We start from the raw sequence: 18,596 nt of genomic DNA, 5'->3' as shown, positions 1-18,596 counted from the left end.
TCAATGCCGCATAACTGTTTTTCCTCCTTGCGTAATCTTGCCTGTTCTAAGCCTCTTGTTTTTCTTGATCTTCCAGGTGGATGGCTGTGTCACTGATATCAACTGTCCCTGCAGTGGTCACTGGCTCCGAGGTGCCCATGAGAAAACCCCTTTGTGCTCACGGTTTGACCTAGACTGGCTGCCCGTCTGCCTCAGCCAGCTCAGCCCCGCTAACGGGCTGTGCTCCAGGCCTCTCCTGCCCCCGCTGTCACCCACCTCTGTCCCTCTGCTCTCCCTCACTCACATCTCAGCGGGGAATTAAACCATAGTGCATGATTTCCTCTGGGCTGGCCCCCTCCTCCAAAGGCTGCCTGGACAGCCCCTACCCTCACCTCTGAGTCCCCTGCCTGTGCCCTGCCACCCCTCCCAGCGGCTCTGAAAGGCCATTGCCATGGGCCTGGTGGGTGGCTTCCAGGACAGGACTGCCCTGCCCTGTCCCATGCTCTCCCAGGTTGGGCAGAATGGAGGCTTTGGAGCTTTCCTTCCACAGCTGGGTGGGGTGAGCTGGCTGGCGCACACACACACACACACACACACACACACACACACACGCCCCTCAGATGTTCCCTTACTCTTAGAACCAGTCATTGCAGCCCCAGTGTCCCCCCACTGCACAAAGACCTGTGGTCTTTCTTGGGTTAGCAACCCCCCACCCTGTCCCTGACTAGCCGAGTGAACCCACTGAGCAAAGTCTCTTACGTAAGTGCTTTACATAGCCCTCTGCCTGGCTTATTTACTGCCCTGGATGAGCTCCTGGAATTAAGGCTGTTCAGCTCCGAGGACGGAACCTGGATCTCCCACTCTGCCCTGGGCTTGGCAGAGGCAGGACACCACGTGGGGGTGAGAACCCTGGTGTTCCAGAGCCTGCTTCTCCAGTAACCCTGGGCAGGTCACTTCCACTCCTGGTGTCTCAGCACCCCTACCTGTGAAACCAGGATTTGCACCAGACAACCTCAGTAGGGTTACTAGAGTCGCAGACTGGACAGCCGCAGCAGGTCTGCTGGTATTCTGTAGCTCTGCCTCGCCGGGCAGAAGTATTTTGCTATTTCTGACGTTCCCCAGTATTTTCCATTAGTTCCCACTGGCTTTCTAGATTACTTTCAAAAAATGTTTTGTGCTGCTTTGCTGATTATAAAACTATAGTCAGCTTATTGCAAAAAGAAATTTTTTTTTGAAAAATACAGAAAAGCACAAAGACGAAACAAAGCTGTGGCGAAGCTCACTCCCAGAGTAACCACGACCAACGCGAGGAGGTACTACCTCCGTTCTTCCGTGCAGACTCCGAGAGCCCCGATTTCTGCCCTGGATTGCGACTTTGCTCTGGCTGTGACTCCCGCCCTCCTAGACCAGTGTCCCGTGGATGTTTTTGTGAATTGCAGCCCCCACCCCCTGCTCTTGGTGGACACCGAGGAACCCCAGGGCTGCCCTGGCTGGACGTGCCCCGCTGGGACCCAGCAGGCTTCTCGTTTAGGACTGTCCAGCCCCAGTTGTTTGCTCGTGGGATGAAGTCCCATCCAAGACAAACTTTATGGAGGAGAACAGGCAAGACCTCACATCCCAGACTGACTTGGAGCCAAATCAGATCACTGGCAGCTTTCTCCGAGCCCCTGTGGGGAATTCGGGCGGAACAGCCATTATAGTAAATGTGGCTGCCTCAGAAGACCCCATGACCACCCTTTGGTCCCCTTGCTCTTGCTCCCCAAGTTCTTTCCCCTCAGTCAGGGGCTGGGCAGGCCCGTAGCCAGTGTTGGCTCTGCAACGACAGAATCTTCTGTCCTTCATTCCTCCGGGCACTGAGTGGACCCAGCCATGGCTCCAACCTCTGGCCTCAGCTACCTGGACATGGGAAAGAGGCTGGGGCTGGGGGTGGAAGAACAGAACCACGGGAAATCTGCCCCAAGCCCGAGCAGTCCCCAGGGGCTACTAGTGCCTCCTGCCTCAAGGAGAACCTCAGAGCAGCTCCAGACCCGCACAGTCCAGGCCTTCATAGAGCAGGTGGGAGAGGCAAGGCTGCTATTTCATCACGGGGCTCTGATTGGCAGAAAGGGACCTGCCAATATTGCGGGCAGCAGAGGACTGGCACCCCCAGGCATGCTGGGCTCCACTTCAGGCCCCAGGGAGAGTGATGGAAGACATCGGTGGGCCCTGCCCATCCCTTCGCCTCCCACCCCAGAGAAGCCTAGCAGCCCCGGAGACCAGAGGCAACAGCCTGCCTGTGCTGCAGCAGCTGTGGGCAGCCTCTACCCTCGAGGCTGGCAGCGGGCTGGCACTCTGGGAAGTGGCTTTGGTTCTGGACCCCAGCAGACCTGAGGTTTGAGGGCAGCCCTGAGTAAGGCTTCTCCCAAACCCACCCCGTGGCCTCGGAGGACACTCCCTCTCTTGCCTTCTGAAGGTCAAGTCAGGATGTCCTACAGGAGAGAAGGTAGCTTTCCCGGTCTCCTTGCCCTCGCTGCCATCTGCCGCATGTGCCTGGTACCCCTGCCCATCCCCAGCTTCCAGGGATGAGGACACACTGGCTCCCACCCCACACGGGCACTTGCCCTAGACACTGGGGAACATTCCGTGGGGTCTCTCTCCTCTCAGCTGAGACTCTTGCCCCGTCCCCTACCCCCGCCCCCACCTCTGAGCCCATGTACACGTTCCCCTGCCCCCTCACTCACTCTCCCCATAGGAGTAACTGCCGTGGCACAGACAATGAGGCTGTATTGATTAGTACAATTCCTGGGCACCTCCGGCCCGTCTCCCCGGGAGCGAGGACAATGCAGCTTTGATACACAGAGCAGATTCTCAGCAGGTCCTTGGGCTGGGGGAGCCCTCACACCCCCACTCTCCTCCCCCTCGCCCCCCCTAACAGCTAGCTCTTCCTGCACTCCTTTGCACAGTTGCAACTTTCTGGGTCACTTTTGCTGGTGTCTGTCTCGCTCGCTGACTGTGCCTGCCCCTCCCTGGCACAGACCACTCAGCCCCCTCCCCACCCCCAGCCCAGTCTCCAAGCCTGCCTGGCACCAGGGAGGGGGCTCGACCTTCTGGAAGGTGACTGACCTGTTCTGGGGAAGAGGGGGCCACAGGTCCACGAGCCGCGGCCATCCCGGGGCGAGCACTCAGAGCCCGCGTGTTGGCCGCTCATTCACACCTCTGCCAGCTCCAGCGCGACACTGACGCATCCCCTGCCTCTCCCACTGCCGGGCTGGGCAGCGTCAATTACTTTCACCTCATCTCCTCCCGAAGCTCTGCCTCCCCCTCCCTGCCCTCCCCCTCCGGCCAGTCCCCATGCAGCCCAGCGCGGGTGATCCAGAGCTGGGAGTGAGGCGTGGGGTTTGTTGTGTTTTTCCCTTGTTCCCAGCAAGTTACTGGAACAAAACACACATACACACTTGCAACCACAGAGTGGGGCAGAGCGAGCGCGGGAGAGAGCGAGAGGATGGCTCCCTCCCCTCCCAGAGCTGGCCTTGGGGCCCAGATGCCATCTGAGCCCACAGGCCTGGCTCTGGGTGGGCTCCCGGTAGGCCAGGTGAGTGAGGGGCTCTGCCCCATTGGGCACCAGAGGGGACAGGCAGGAAGACGGAAGGTGTGTCCATGGCGCCCCACCAGAGCACCTCAGACTTCTTAGAGGGGCATGGGCTGGGAGCATCTGCCCTGTGGAGTCGGGGACCCCCAGCCAGCCAAGATGATGAGGGGTGTCCTCATAGGAGAGTGTGACTGACGGTGCAGGAAAGCTCTGGCCTAGTGAACTGCACCATCACCTGTCCAAAGAAAGATGGCGTCAGCCAACAGGGTGGCTGACAGAGTCCGACAAAGTGGGGGGTCTCAGAATAAGCACCGGCGAGCGTTTGTACTGCGTTGCCCGGAACCTGAGGTGTGTTCTGGGAGTGTGTGCCGCACGGGCTGCGTAAGTCCGGCGCTGCCACCACGACTGTAGTGGGATGTCACTCACACCTATCCAGGCCCTCTTCTCTGAGGCCACACTCACCAGCCAGACTCCAGCTGACGCCAAGATACCACAAACCAGTGGCTGTAAGTGTTCCTGTGCTGGGAAGGTGAAAGTCCCTCTGGAAATTTCTATGGTGGCAGAAGGCCTGACAGACGGTAGACCAAGGGAGGCATGCGTGAGTTCTGGTGTAAAGACTGCTTTCCTGCGAGTTTGCTAAGTGGTGACCCCAAGGGGAATACAGGAATACTGTCTAGGGCAGGATGACATTAAAAAAACAAAGGCATAGGCTTTAGAGTCATACAGACCTGGCTCAAACCCCAGCTCTGTCACTGTCTCACCACATATAACCTTAGGCAAGTGACTTAGCGTATCTGGTCTCAGTTTCTTCATCTGTAAAATGGGGATAATATCCACCAATCACCGAACCTAGTCAGTGTTAGTAATAGTAGTAATAGATCAGACATATTAAGTGCTTGCTATGAGCCAGGCACTGTCCTAAACACTTTGCATATGTTATCTCATTTAGTCCTCCCAACCATCCCACGAGGGAGCTACATTATTATCTCAATTTTGGGGGGAAGATGGCGACGGGCCTTGGCTCCAGCAAGTCTCCTAAGGATGGCCTCAGACCCCACTGACTCAGCTGCTCGCCGAGCCAGCCTCATGAAGCCGGGTCCCCAGACACACTCCCCTGACTTCCTGCAGGCACAGACTGAGGGCCAAGGCACTGGCGGGGCCACTGGCTCCAGGAAGGCCCAGTCACCCATGATGCCCAAATGCTCACTTCCACCCAGGGTGGGCTCTGGGCTCTGGCTGCCCTGGCCTGGGCCGGGTGCCCGGAACAGGCAGCCCTGACTGGATGGCTTTCCCTGGCTCTGGCCATGGGGACAGGAGGCGGCGGCAGCCCCGCTGGGCCCTGGCCGTAATGAGGCCTCATTAGCGGGATCCAGCTGCTCCAGCCCCACTTAGGGAGGCCGACTCCCGGCCCCTGCCTCTGACTTTTCTTAATAAGAGTGGGCACGCCTCCAGAGGGGCAAGGCGTCTAGGAGCTTTGCTGCCCCCTGTGACTCTGGAGGGACAATCCTGCTGAGCTAGGACTGAGCTGTGCTGGGGGAGGGGGAGGGCTGTAGAGAAGCTGTGTGTGGGGGGCTGGGCCAGGGCTGAGGAGGTGGGCTAGAGGGAAGGTGGGGAGGCGGGGTGGGGGCCAGGGCCCTGGGACCAGAGAGGAAGCCTGAGGAAGGCTGGGCCTTTGCATCTGGATCTAGATACTATCCATTTCACTGGGGAGGGGGTAGTTCCACATCTAGGACCAGTGCAAGGTCATTGCTCAGGCTGTCCTGGCTGGTAGAGCACCTCTGCTGTGCTGGGCCTTATATAAGGAGGTGCCCACTGTGTGCCAGTCCCTGAGCTAGGAGAGCACCTACTGTGTGTCAAACCTTATGCTAGGAAAGCACCTACTGTGTGCCAGGACCTGCATGAGCAGAGTGACCACTGTGTGCCAAGTCTAATGCTGGAAGAACACACACTGTGTGCCAAGTCCAATGCTGAGGGAGCACTCATCGTCCCTGTGGTGTGCTAGGTATCGCACGAGGTGAGGACCCTAGGTATGCCAAATTCTGTGCCAGGTGAGGACCCGATGTGTGCCCAGTCCTGAGCTGGGTGAGCACCCACTGTGTGGCCAGCACTGATGGCAGGGTCTCTACTAAGGGAGTGTCCAATGTGTGCCAAGTCTGTACTAGTTGAGCAATTTGGCACATGCCGAGGCTTAGGCAAGGTGAGTGCCCCAGGGAATGACAGGCCCTCTACGAAGGGAGTGCCCAGTGTGTGCCAAGCCCTGTGCCTGGGCACTTCCCAGTATGTGCCAAGCCTGTACTAGTTGAGCACTTGCTACATGTCAAGACTCGGGCTGGGTAAGCACCCACTGTGTGCCAGGCCCTGTGATGGATGCTGCAGACGAGAGGTGTCCAAACCCTCATGTCAAAGCATAAGAGAACAGGTCAGGGTGGGGCAGCCCCAGGCGGCTGGTGGTGCTTGCAAAGCCTACTGGGATGTAGATGCTGTGGCGCCCAAAGCCCTAGTCTGAGTGACTCTGCTCTTATTCATCACCAGGCTTCCCAGCGGCAGAAGCAAGCAGCATGCTCAAAGACATGGGAAGAGGTCAACAAGGCTCATCAAGGCCTCAACTTCCCAAGACTCTGCATGAGTGGGGAGCAGCACAGGGGAGGGGACAGAGGTGACCAGCCCAGGAACTGGTGTGACATGGTGGGGTTAAAGCTGAGCCAGTGGGGGCTGTCCTGCCTCCTGTCCTGGGCTCTTCTCCTCCAGCCCCTTGTCCTCGGAGCCCTGCCCTGAACGTGTAGAGGCCCTAGGTCTCCGTGGAAAGACCACCCCACCCACCTCCTAGTGCCCCCAAGCATCCCAGCTGCTCCCAGGCTCGGAGGCACCCTGGCCAGCTGGGTTCTTGCACGACCCTGTCCTAGGAGCTGCTGAGGCGTGAGGGAGGCAGCTGAGCTGGCCTGGCAGAGACCATCTGGGCTGGGAGTGGGGGGAGGGACACGTGCAGCAGGCATGTGGGCTTGGGCACGTGCCGGGAAGTAGCTCACTCCTCCATGGGGCACCTGCTCTAGAGCCCTGCACAGGCTCCCAGGATGACACAGGGCATCTGTGGACTCTGGAGAGGGCTGGAGGGTCAGTGTCCTCACACCAAACCTGGGGTAAAAAGGGATGGAAGTGAGGACCCCATGGCAGGGGCCAGCTACCCACCCCCTACATGCTAGAGCACAAACAAGGCAACTTGGGAAGGTCCAGGTGCCATCAGCTTACATGCACACCCCTCAACATCCTCTCTTCTGACCTACCACGGCATCCCAAGAAGTGGTGTTGGAAAGGAACTTCCTTAGCCACTTGCCCTTAGGAAGACACAACACCTCGCCAAGAGCTGACTTAGCTGCCTGTGCTAGGAGAGATAGGGCTCGCAGGGGCCCCCTGCCAGGGCACCTCTGAGGCTGTGTCCTAGAGACAAGCATTGAGTGGAGGCAGTTTCAGTTCCAAACTGGGACCCAAGAATAGCGTAGCCCAAGGTCATCAGCAGAACTGAAAGAGGCAGGAATAGAATCTCCGAGCAACCACTGGGGGTGCCCATGGGACAGACGATGTGAGTCTCAAAGGCAGCAATAGCGGGCAGAAGCCAAAGGGCAGAGAGCAGGGAGGGAAGCGAGCCCCAGCTATCTTTAGGCACATCCTGGTGCTGGGAACGGGAGTCCCAAGGCAGCATTCCCGTCCATAGACTGGCTGGCCCGGCTGGCCGCAGGGTCTGGGAAGCCCAGCTCAGGCAGGGACTCTGGGACAATGGGTCTCACATTGCTCCTGCCTGCCTGCCCCAGTCCTTCCAGGTCATTCCGGAGAAAGAAGAGCAGCCAGGCAGGACTCAGAAGGGACACAGCCACACCCCCACTTCCTAACAACAGGCCCATGGAAATTCCAAGACTTCTCTGAGAAAGGTGGGGCCATGTTTGGGTTCCCACCCAGGATCCACCCCTACCAAGTGTTCAGGTCCTAAGACCTCCATCTGTGCCCATTTCTGAGCACCCATGGTGCGTTCTGACTTGTTCCCACTGGGAGGGGCCAGACCAGAGCAGGCCTGAGGAACTGGGGGAGGGGAGGGGTGCTGAGGCTCAGAACAGTGTGAGCTGGAAGATCCTGAATCCCCAAGCAGAATCATCTGCTTCCTCCCCTAAACCACTCCTTTGGGCCAGGTGCTTTGAGTCCAGAAATCTTTGGTGAGAGATAGGATTCTTTGAGGGAGGGCTCAGCAGGACCCCAGGCCAATCTTTCACTGAATGAGAAAAGCCATGGAAGGAAATGATGGGGAGGGAGCTGCTGAAGGAGAGGCCTTACGGCTGACCAGTCTAGCCTGTCCCTAAAGCAAGATCCAGAGACACAACCACTGCCCTCGGGATAGGATCTGGCATCTTTTCCCGGTTCCTGCCTCAGGTGCTGAGCTGCTCCATCCGCCAACTAGTCTTGCTCCTTCAGGGAGCTGCCCCAGGCCTAGGTTTCCCAGGGGCCTCCCCACCACCTCTGCTGTGCTCCCAGGCTGAGGGCAAAGGAAGGGCCATGACTGGGGAAGGGGAAGAGGGAAATTTTCTGAGAGCCCTCAGGAGAGGATTCAAAATGAAATGTTACTTTTCAGAATGAGAAGAACCAAAGAAGAAGAGAAAACCCAGGCAGGGCCTGAGGACCACTTGGTCAGCAAAGACTGAACTTGTGATGGGTGTCCTACTGTTCTCTCAGCAGACAAACTGTGTCCTTTTCTCCCCAGCACCTCTTGTGACAAGGATGGGGAGAGCACCTCCTGCCTTCTGGGAGGCCTTCATGCAGGGGTCTGTGGCAGAATCTGCCCACCTGTGAGCTCGGAGCTTGGTGCTGTCTAACCTGCTGGGTGAGGGGCTGCCTGCCTGGGCCTGCGACAGCTTGGCACTCAGGAGCCCCGGCAGTGCCAAACCTGGGCCCATGCACGGAGCCCCCTAGGCCCTCCTGTCATGGCAAGCTGCTGGAGGGAGGTCCTGGGGGGGCGGTGTTGTGATTCCCCTCCTCCCTGTAGTCTGGCCCCTGTACTCACCAGCATCCCTTTGGCACCTTTTCCTACCAGGGTGGCCATGGGTGGGGGCAGGGGGCTCTGCAGACCCAGACTGGCTCTGCTTCCAGCACCTTTCAGGACACGGACCTCAAGAGCTGTGGAGAGAGCACAGGGGAAGGTGAGGACCTGGCCCGGGAAGGCAGGGCAGGCCAGACAGGTGGCACAGAGCCATGCACCACCGCCAGCTCGCAGTCCTCACTGCCCCCCCCCCCCCCCCCGCCCAGCCCCTCTGCCAGGCCTCTTCCGCATCCTGCTCCTTTCTGGACGGCCCTCGGATCCAACTGCTTCCCAGTTCTCCCAACCTTTCCCCTGGATCTCTCGATCTCCAGGCTTCCTGTCCCCATGGGCAAAGGCCTATTTTTGAGTCTCCAGATGCCCAGTCCTATAAAAGATGAAAAACGAACACAGAGCTGGGATGGAGTCCAATCCCTCATCGTCTGTGTGAATGGCTTCAGCCTGTCCCCAGGAGGGGAGTCAGCTTGGATGAGCACATGCTCCCCTCCCCAACCTCACCCCGGCCAGGCAGCCAGGACGGTCCTGCCCTATCCTGGTGCCACTCAGCATAGGCTCTAGGGCAGCTGGGCTTGTTGCTATGTCACTCATTTGGACCGTAAGCTCTGGGCAGGCAAACGCCCCTGTGTAGTCCGTCACACCTCCTTGCCTGTGCACAGGCTATCCCCTCTCCTACAACCCTTCCCTCCCGCTCACCAGGTAAAATTCTACAAATCCTTTAGGACCAGGCTTCAATGTCACCTCTTCTCTGTAGCCTTTCCTGACACTGTCACGCACCAGAATCAACAAATTTCTTCCTCCTTTGTTTTATGCAGAATTCTAGCATCCTTATCTCATATTACACTTATTTGCTTATAAGTTTGTCAACCGTGAGTCAGTGAGTTCCCCAAGGGCTTGGGACTGTGTTTCCTTTAACCTCTGTGCCCAGTGCCTAACCCTGCGCTCGGCTAGCTGGCAAGAGCGTAGATTGAATTGAACTGAAGGGGCAGGGGTGAGGCAGAGGCCAGGAACAAGGGCTCCAGGTCAGCTGGGACCCAGCAGGCAGCACCTGAGAGGCAAGGTGGGGCTGGTGCCTGGAGGGAGCGCCAGACAATGGAAGGTGGAGACTGGTTCAATGCAGACAGGACGGAAGAGTGGGTAGCTTTTGACAGGCCTCAAAAGAGGAATCAATCTTCAGAGAGTCTTAAAGAACTCTCTCGATGGGAGATGGTAGGAAAACCCTGTGTCAGATGGACAAGGGCATTCATCCTCCATAGGGCCTGGGCCCAGGAAGGATTTGGCTTTGCTTCTGGAACTTTCCCTACCTTTCCGGGAAAGGGGCTCTACTCCAAAGGTTGTTCTGGGCCACGGTGCCCCACCCACAGCCACCTGTCAAGGGCCACCTCTCACCCACAAGCCCAGGAAGTCAGGAAGGCCACAGGAGAGAGGAGGAAGCTCTTTGCCTATGCAAATGGGCCCTTGGCTTCTTTAGGCCCTTTGCCTGGGGTTTGGGCTCCTGCACAGCCTTCTCCTCAGGGCAGGGGCGGAGAGGGAGGTGACTGTAACCCTGTAACCCAGGCCTGCCTGCCTCTTACCATGTCCTTCTAAAGAGGTCCTGACTCATGGTTTTGGTCTTCTGGGGGCAAGTAGGGGGAGAACGGGGTGTTTCCTCAGAAGGGAGTCACGCCCTGTCCTCCTTTCTCACTCCCCCCCACCCAAGTAAACTCTAGATTTGACTTCCTTAAAGCTGTCTGTCTTCAACCAGGGAATGATAATGACCATGGTGATAGTAATAACAACAGATGGCATTTTTGAGAGCCACCTCATGGGCTGGACATTATTTATTGTACCTCTGGTCCGGTGAGTGAACTGAGGACACTGTCCTGGAACTTAGGCTGCACAGTGTTCTCCCCCGGGTCATCCCAGGGTTGCTCTTGCAGTGTGCAGTGTGCAGTGTGCACCTCTGGACTGGGAGAGGCCAGATGCCTTGTGTAAGTGCCTGACTGTGGACTCGAACCCAGCTTCTCAGACTTGCCATCTGTGACTCTGAGGGAACCCATCCACACCCAGGCGGTCCCTAAAGCCTGTTCCGGGCCAGGTCCTGAGCACCCTCAGGTAGTGTACAGGTCAGTGGGGAAAGACTGCTGAGTGGCTGCTCCCGGGAGAATGAGGTGGGCATAAAGCTTTGCTGCTTCCCCTGCCCCTGCCATTTCTGTCAAATGGCCCCATCCATCCACTCAGAAAATCCCAATTCAACACCCATGGTGCGCCAGCCCTCTCCTAGGTGCTGGGGATCCACAACACCCAGGCCCCAGACCTGCCCCTAATGCATTCTACGGGCCACCACTGTCACACGGCAGCGGGTCACAGTCAGTTTAGCATGTGGTGGAGAGCTCGGGTGCTCGGGGCTGGTAGGCCTGGGCGGCATTTCTGGCTCCGCCACTCACTAGGAATGTAACTTTGAGCAAGTCACTTAACCTCTCTGAGTCTCAGTTTTCTCAATCTGGAACATGGGGCTAATAATAATTCCCTTGTAAGTTCTAAAGTTTCTGCCTCATTTTTCTCTCTACTTCAAGTCCTCCACATTTTCCTTCCCTCCAGTCCGTTAATCTTCCGAAATTCCGAAAGCCCTAAAGCCCCTATTCCTGCCAATTGTTCCGCACAGCCAACAGGGCATGGCCTAAATTGCTCAGCAGGCACTGAAGTAAGGCTGGCCACAATTAGACCCATTTATTCCACGAATGTTGACTGCAGATCTGCTCTGGGCCAGACCTGTGCTAGGCACCAAGATCTCAAAGGTCTCTGCCCTCCTGCATCTTACAGGTTAGTGAGCAAGAGTGAAACTGATGACTCAAATTTAAATAATTACAGACTGAGATAAGGGATATGAAAGGGAAAGATCCTGTTATGAGACTCTACAGCAGGGGGGCCTGGCCCAGTGTGAGTCAGAGAGGGTGTCCCTGAGGAAGTGATATTTAAGAGTTTAAAGGGATTAATTGGCAAAGTGGCAATCGTGAGGAAAAGGGAAGAGAGAGGGTCCGGCAAATGAAACAACACATGGAAAAGCTCTGAGGCTGGAGCTTAGCCAGCCAGGGAGAAAGTGGCCGGAGATGAAGAAGGGCAGAGAAGCCTTTGGGTCTGGGCTTTGGTCATCCTCCCGAGGGCACTGGTGGCTGCTAATAGCTTTTAAGCAGAGGATCAACTTGGAGGAGCAGCTAGTGGAATGTGCATTTTGAAAACATCATCCTAGATGTAGTGTGGAGAAAGAACGGGAGGCAGGTGAGAGTGGAAGAGTGGAAATCTACCAGGGATGGGCCCAGCAGAAATGAGGGGGGGGGCTTGGATCGAGCAGGTGATGAGGGGATGAGAAGCGCACAGATTTGAGAGAAATACAGAAGGTAGCACAGTGGGACTCAGTGATGAAATGGACTGGGGCGGTGAATACTGAAGGGTAAGGAGGGGTCTCTGGTTTCTGCGGGTGCCAGTCTCAGAGACAAGAATGCTGGTGATGCTGCAGCTTTGCAGGGGGAGTTGATGAGTGAGGTGGGACAAGCCAGTCTGAGCTGCTTGTGAGCTGTGACCAAGGGCAGATGCTGAGAGGGCAGTCACAGGACTTGGTGTCCTTCCTCTCCCCCAAACAGGATCGTCAGGTCAATGGATGTTAAGGGCCAAGCCCTGGAGTCCTCACTGGGGATGGAAAGGTGACAGGCTCTTTCCCTTAGTAGGAAGATAGAGGAGGAAGCACAATTTCCACTCGCTGTGATGGAGGGAGTGAAGGGGCTGTGGGAGAAGGGGAGGATCCTTAGGTCTACCTGGGAGCCCAGGTCAGCTACCTGCGGCCATCTGCCCCCATGCGGGACTACCCAGCATTCCTAGAGGGCTTCTGCCTCCATGCCTTTGCTCAGGCAGGGGCTCCCTCTTCTTCGAGCACCGTTGTCCTCATTTCCACCTGTATATATCCTCTCCATCCTCAAAACCTATCCCAGGGCCCTTATCCTCACGGAGCCTTCCTCGGTCCTCCGGGTTGCCGTCAACGTTCCTACTGTAACCCCAAAGCACGCTGTGTGCATCTGATTAGCACTCTGGTCACACGGAGCATTGCGGCATGCTCGCTTGTGTCCAAGTCTGGCTCCCCCACTAGCTGGAGAGCTCTTCCAGGGCAGAGGTGTGATTCTTCCATGCCCCCAAAACCCAGGAACTGAGCGGGCACCGTCGCAGTCGCTGCATAGGCCGAGTAAGGGGGCGTTTTCTCTATGGTCCTTGGAAACACATGGGCATGCTCAATGTCGCCCATTAGTCCCTAGAACCAGTCCCCTCATCCACTACTCTCCAACCTCCTGAAGCCCCCTCACTTTGGGATCTTTCATCTCTCAGGTTCTTCTCTCCTCCTCTACTCCTTGTCCCCAGCCTTTATCTCCCTGGGGCCGCAGCCTCACGCTGGTTTCAGCAAAGAAATAGACCCGGCTTTGTGCGGGAGCTGTCAGCGAGCCGGGGACGCGGCTCCTTTAAGAGCGATCAGCGAGGGGCGTGGCCTGTGGCGAGCAGGCCCCAAAGGGGGTGCGGCTCCTTTAAGTAGCGGCCGGCCCCGGCAAGGAGGCCCCGGGCCGGCGGGCAGGGGCGCGGTCGCTCTCGGAGCTGCGGCAGCGCCCCGGTTCCTCGAAGCGGGGCGTGTGCGCTTTAATCGGGGTGCTATGGTGGGGGTGGGCGTTACATCAGCCACCACGTGTGGGCCGCTCAGCTGGCGCGGAGGCGGCGGCCCCGCCCCCGGCCCTGCCGTGGAAAAGTACCGGGGCGCCGAGGGCCCCGCCCCCTGGCCCCGCCCTCGGGCGGCTCGGCCCCTCCCGGCCCTGCGGGCAAGCCCCCTCCAGTCCCGCCCGGGCGGCCGCTGTCTCCAGCCCGGCGGCGGCTGCTGAGTGCGGGGCGCTGGCGGGAGGTGGGCGCCCCGGGGCTGCTGGGCCCCGGCCCTCACCTGCGGCTGCCCGGCCCGCCCTAGGCGCGCCCGTCCTGCGGGGCGCGGTAGGGAGGGCGCAGATTCTTCCCGGGTGGCAGCCCCCAAAGAGCGCCCCGCTCGCAGTCCCTTCCCAAAGCCCCAGCCCCGGGAGCTGCGGACAAAGGGAACCCGGGAGCGCCAGGAGTCTCCCGCGCGGCTTCCCGGGACACGCGGGCACGCGGGCACCGGCGCCCGGCGGGCGGGTGGGCGGGCAGATAGGGAGGCAGGCCGGCTGGGGCGGCCAGATAGGCAGCCGGGCTGGCCAGCGGTGGGAGAAGATGGAGCGGGAGCCCGCACGCGGGCGCAGACGCCGCCGGCCGAGTCTCGGCTCCTGCAGGCCCCTGGCGCGCAGCACCGCTGGCGCCCCAGACGGACCGTGACACGCTCTGGTTCCGCCACTACCCGCACAGCCCGCGCCGCCGCCCCCGACCAAGCCGGCATCGGCACGCAGCACCCCGCTCGGGGAGCGCCCCCCCCCGTGCCCGCCCGCTTCGGCTCCTTGGTGACAGCGGTGACACCAAGATGCGCGCACCTACCCCGACCTTTGCGGCGAGACAGACATCCCGGTGCGTGCCCCTACACTCTTACCCACAGATGCCCGCATGCATGCGCGATCTCTCTCTCTCTCTCTCTCTCTCTCTCTCTCTCTCTCTCACACACACACACACACACACACACATACACACACACACACACGGGCGCGCGCGCGCACACACTCTGGTCCCGGGGCTCAGCCCCGCCGAGCCTCCAAACAGACCGACGGCAGGACAGACGGGGCGCGGGCCGCAGCACCCCCTTCCCCCAGCCCCCTTACCATGCTGCAGCCCCCGGCCCGGGCGTGCTGGGTCCGCCGCGGTGCGCCCAGGTGGCTTTCTTAAAGGGAAAGTTGCATCAGCCTCCCGAGGCACTGTGCCGCCGCGAGTCCGCCCGCCCCGCCGCCGCTCGCAGCTCTTCCAGAGCTTGTTGTGTTTTGGTTTCGGGGAGGCGGGGGCTAAGAGTTTGGTGAAAGTTTGAAGAGTGGAGAAGGCTTGGGAGACCTAGCCAAGTCCCTCCCCTCCCTGAGCAGCTCCCCTGGCCGCCCTCCCCCCCATCTCATCCCCTCCCTCTCGGTGCCGACTTCTCAGACTCCTCCTCCCAGGGAATAAAATTACAAGTCGCTCCAGCTTTCAGATGATTGATCCCCACGAACCCCAGGGAGTGGGCTCCACAAAGGAGCCCCCTTCTGCGCCCCTGCCTCGCTGCCCTCCAGCTGGGGCCCTTGGAGGAAGCAGATGTCGTCCCCTTCGGGCTAGGCTGGAATGAAGCCATAAGGCCTGGAGCACTTCGGGGGGCTGGGGCTGGAGCTAGCCCGCCAGGCCCCTGGCCTTCTGCGCCTGCGTTAGCCCTAGAGAGAAGTCAGAGCAAATTCCATTCCCTTTGGAGCTGAGCCGCTAGAGGCTGTGGGCACAGCTGGGTAAGGCCTGGGTCCTGCTTCTTGGAACCGGCCGGCTGGGGGGAGCTCTTTCTCCACAAACCGTCCCTGGACCACTGGCTTGGTCAGCCGTACTCTCGTGGTCGCAAAGCAGAGGCTGCAGACACCAACCTGGGCTTCCTCTTCCCTCTGTGGGGAGACAGACCTGGGTTCAAATCCTAGCTAAAGGAATCTTTGCCAAAAGGAGCTTTGCTGAGCCTCAGTTTCCTCCCCTGTGAATTGGAGAGTAAGGGCTAAGGAAATGCACATATGTATATATAAAACACATTGCTCCAGGCCGCCTCTGGCAGCGGTGCCTGGCATTTGGAAGGGGATGCCCACATTTGCTTACCTTGCGAGAGCCACCAGCTTCCAGGGAAAGGGGCCAATTGGTACTAACCATCAGAGGAACCATTTTTGCCCCCACCGTGAGTGGGGCATCTGCTCAGGGAAAAGGTCCAGCCTGGAGACAGTCTCCACTCTGCACCCTGACTCCTCTCCGTTTTCTGGCTGGGAAACCGGTTTTATTTTTTATCTGGGGACAGTCAGCCTCCAAGAAGCTGATGCACACGTGTCAAACTCGCATAAGACCAATTGATGAGCGAGATTCCACTTTATTGTTTTGTAATCGGAGGCACTGAACAAGGTAACAGGTACCAAGCAGACACTTCCTGCAATGTGAGCTCTCTCAGGCCACACACAGTCCATCACAGAAACCTTTCCCAGGGCCAAGTACATATAAAAACAGCTCTCCACCGTCTCAGAACTTACAAACTATTCACACTGGAGACTCAGTCAGATCCGGTAAGACGCCTTAGCAAGATTACTTACTTTTTCTCCAAACCTAGCAGATATAGCATGTTTGAGATTTTCTCCTATGAACCAATCACAGGTGTTTTCTTGTGTGTGTGTGTGTGTGTGTGTGTGTGCATGCACCTCTACCTGAGCAGCTTGTGACTGTGCCCGATGCTGTGTGTTTGTGCAGGTACATCTGTGAAAGAGATGTGTGCAGACTGTGCACTGCAGCAGGTCTGTGTAGTTGTGTGTGTGCCCAGCTCCGGGGACTGGGCAGATTGGATTCATGCACTCCTTGTCTCTCCTGCCAAGACCCAACTCCCTTGTAAATTGTTTCTAGGATCCTCTTCCCTGCCTCCTCCCTGGGGCTTCTCAAAAGGGCTGCCACCCAGGAAAGGCTGAATGGAGGCTGTTGAAGAGGCCCCCAAGCAGTAGAGGGGGGACAGGAAGAGTGTGAGGGGGAAGAGGCCTCCCTCCCCCTCCCCCTTGAAGCAGCAGGCTGGGGTTGGGGGAGGCCTGGGAGAGGGCCCCAAGAGCGTTCTGACGACACTCAACTAAAGTTCTGAGAGTTCCCATGGCCCAGGGAAAGTGGGAGTTCCCACCTACATCAGGGAATCTATATGAAGGGAGGCAGCTGCGGGATGCTGAAGCCCAGATGCCCTCGGCCCAGGGGCTGGGGGCTGGGCCCTGGGAGAAGAGAGGGGTCAGGGTGCTCAGGGTTCAGTCCTCTGAGGCTCTCTGTGGGGAAGAAAAAGAGCTGGGGATTGACCTGGGGACAGGGAGGCAGCCTAGCACTTTAGCCCATGGAGTAGGGGAAAGAGATTTTCCTTAGGGTGTTTGGGGAAATTGGAGATGTTGATTTCGAGGGTTTCGCTAGACTAACAACTGACATAACACAAAGCTTATGGATGTGTGTATTTTACCCATCTGGATCCAGAGAGAGCTTTGGGAAGCCACATAGTAAGTTGAGTCCTTAGGACAGGGGTCCCCAACCTATGGTGAGGTGTATAATTATTTCATTATATGTTACAGTGTAATAATAATAGATATAATAAAGTGCACAATAAATGTAATGTGCTTGAATCATCCTGAAACCATGCCCCACCCCCATCAGTGGAAAAATTGTCTTTCATGAAAATGATCCCTAGTGGCTGGGTGCGGTGGCTCACACCTGTAATCCTAGCACTCTGGGAGGCCAAGGCGGGAGGATCGCTTGAGCTCAGGAGTTCAAGACAAGCCTGAGCAAGAGTAAGACCCCGTCTCTACTAGAAATATAGAAAAAATTAGCCAGGTGTAGTGGCACACATCTGTACTCCCAGCTACTTGGGAGCCAGAGGCAGGAGGATCACTTGAGCCCAGGAGTTTGACGTTGCTATGAGCTAGGCTGATGCCACGGCACTCTAGCCCGGGCAACAGAGTGAGACTCTGTCTCAGAAAAAAAAAAAAAAAAACGGTCCCTGGTGCCAAAAAGGTTGGGGACCGCTGCCTTAGGAGACACTTGTAAGAAAGATTCTGGTATGAAAAGCCATCTCCACGAAACAGGGACCAGAGTGGGCAACAGAACAAGACTCTGTCTCACAAAACAAAACAAAAACAACAATAACAACAATAAAAAATGGTCACTGGTGCCAAAAAGTTCAGGGGCTGCTGCCTTAGGAGACAGATTCTGGTATGAAAAGCCGTCTCCATGAGACAGGGACCAAAGTGGCTGTTTTTTTCAGATCAGAGTGAGGCCCCAAGGAAGGCAAGTTTGGGCCTAGCCCCGGTCAGAGCTGGATGGCCTTCATCCTTGGCTGTGAGCCCCTGGCCCTGGGCGGCAGCTGGCCCACAGAGTGGGAAGGGCATGGCCAGCCGGGGCCACTGAGGGAGAGCAGAGGGATCAGGCCTGAGGACCAATAGGAGGACGGATGGGGTCAGACATCCTGACTGGCCTGCTTCCTCCTGGGGCAGGGCAGCAAGGGGCTGGCAGCGGCCGGGCCCCACCCACCAAGGTGTGTCTCAGGAGCCTCCAGTTACACTGCTAGTTCCTGGGATGGCTGCACCCAGCTCAGATCCCCCAGTGCTGGCTGGGTTCCTCATTTGGCGTCATCAACCAGCAGGATCCAGGCCTCTGTGTTGGGACGCAGTTAGCTTAGGTGTGTGTCTGGCTGGGGGAAGAGAGATAATGCCAGACTTAGGCATTATCTGGAGGTCCCTGTAGGAGCTGGCAGCACTGGCACCTTGATGGAGGGGTGCTCAGCGTCCTGCTGAGAAGTTGGGGAGGGTGGACATTGCCTGGCGGTGGAGCCTCAGCAGCCGGGAAGCATTACTGGGAGGGGCCTGCCTGGGCTGTGCTCTCAAGATTCTTCCTCTCTTGAACTTGGAGCCCGGTGGTCAGTGCCTGGCACCTTCCCTGCCCTGTCCCAATGCAGGCGAGCAGGTTAGACAGATCCAAAAGCTCTCTCTGGGGCTCCAGCTGCCCTCAGGCCATGCTGTTGTGCTTTCTCTGCTCCCCCCGCCAGGTGAGCATAAGCCAATCCTGGGGCACAGCAAGGTGTCCCGCTGGACCTCAGGCACCAGGTAAGATCAGGCATACCAACAGGAAGTGTTGCCTTTGGCCCTGCCCAAGGGGCAGCCCAGTATCCAGAGCATTCAATGCCCAGACTCCTAAATACCTTGGAATTCCCAAGGCCAGGAGTGCCAGAGTGCCCAACACTGCAGAGGACCCAAATCCCAGAGTTCCCAGTGCCCAGCCCCCAGGGGGCCTAATGCCAGTGGTGCC

General features: G+C 58.1%; 1 protein-coding gene across 7 annotated transcripts in view; it reads right to left on the bottom strand.

Moving 5' to 3' along the window:
• Nucleotides 1-14,560, bottom strand: part of SLC6A9 (solute carrier family 6 member 9) — a 30,225-nt gene extending 15,665 nt beyond the window's left edge. For 2 of the 7 annotated variants that reach the window (XM_045545614.1, XM_045545615.1), the window contains exons 1-2: nt 14,405-14,551; nt 8,592-8,704 (exon numbers count right to left, since the gene is read on the bottom strand). In XM_045545614.1, the coding sequence (XP_045401570.1) occupies nt 8,592-8,630 (39 nt within the window). In that variant the 5' untranslated portion in view covers nt 8,631-8,704; nt 14,405-14,551. Of the gene's footprint in view, nt 1-8,591; nt 8,705-14,404 lie in introns of those variants that run through there. The other 5 variants (XM_045545619.1, XM_045545620.1, XM_045545616.1 and 2 more) reach the window with 4 other exon arrangements.
• Between the last annotated feature and the right edge of the window lie 4,036 nt (nt 14,561-18,596).

This window comes from Lemur catta, chromosome 3 (genome assembly GCF_020740605.2).
Source record: "Lemur catta isolate mLemCat1 chromosome 3, mLemCat1.pri, whole genome shotgun sequence".
Taxonomy (NCBI): domain Eukaryota; kingdom Metazoa; phylum Chordata; class Mammalia; order Primates; family Lemuridae; genus Lemur; species Lemur catta.
This window is presented reverse-complemented; position numbering and strand designations above follow the sequence as displayed.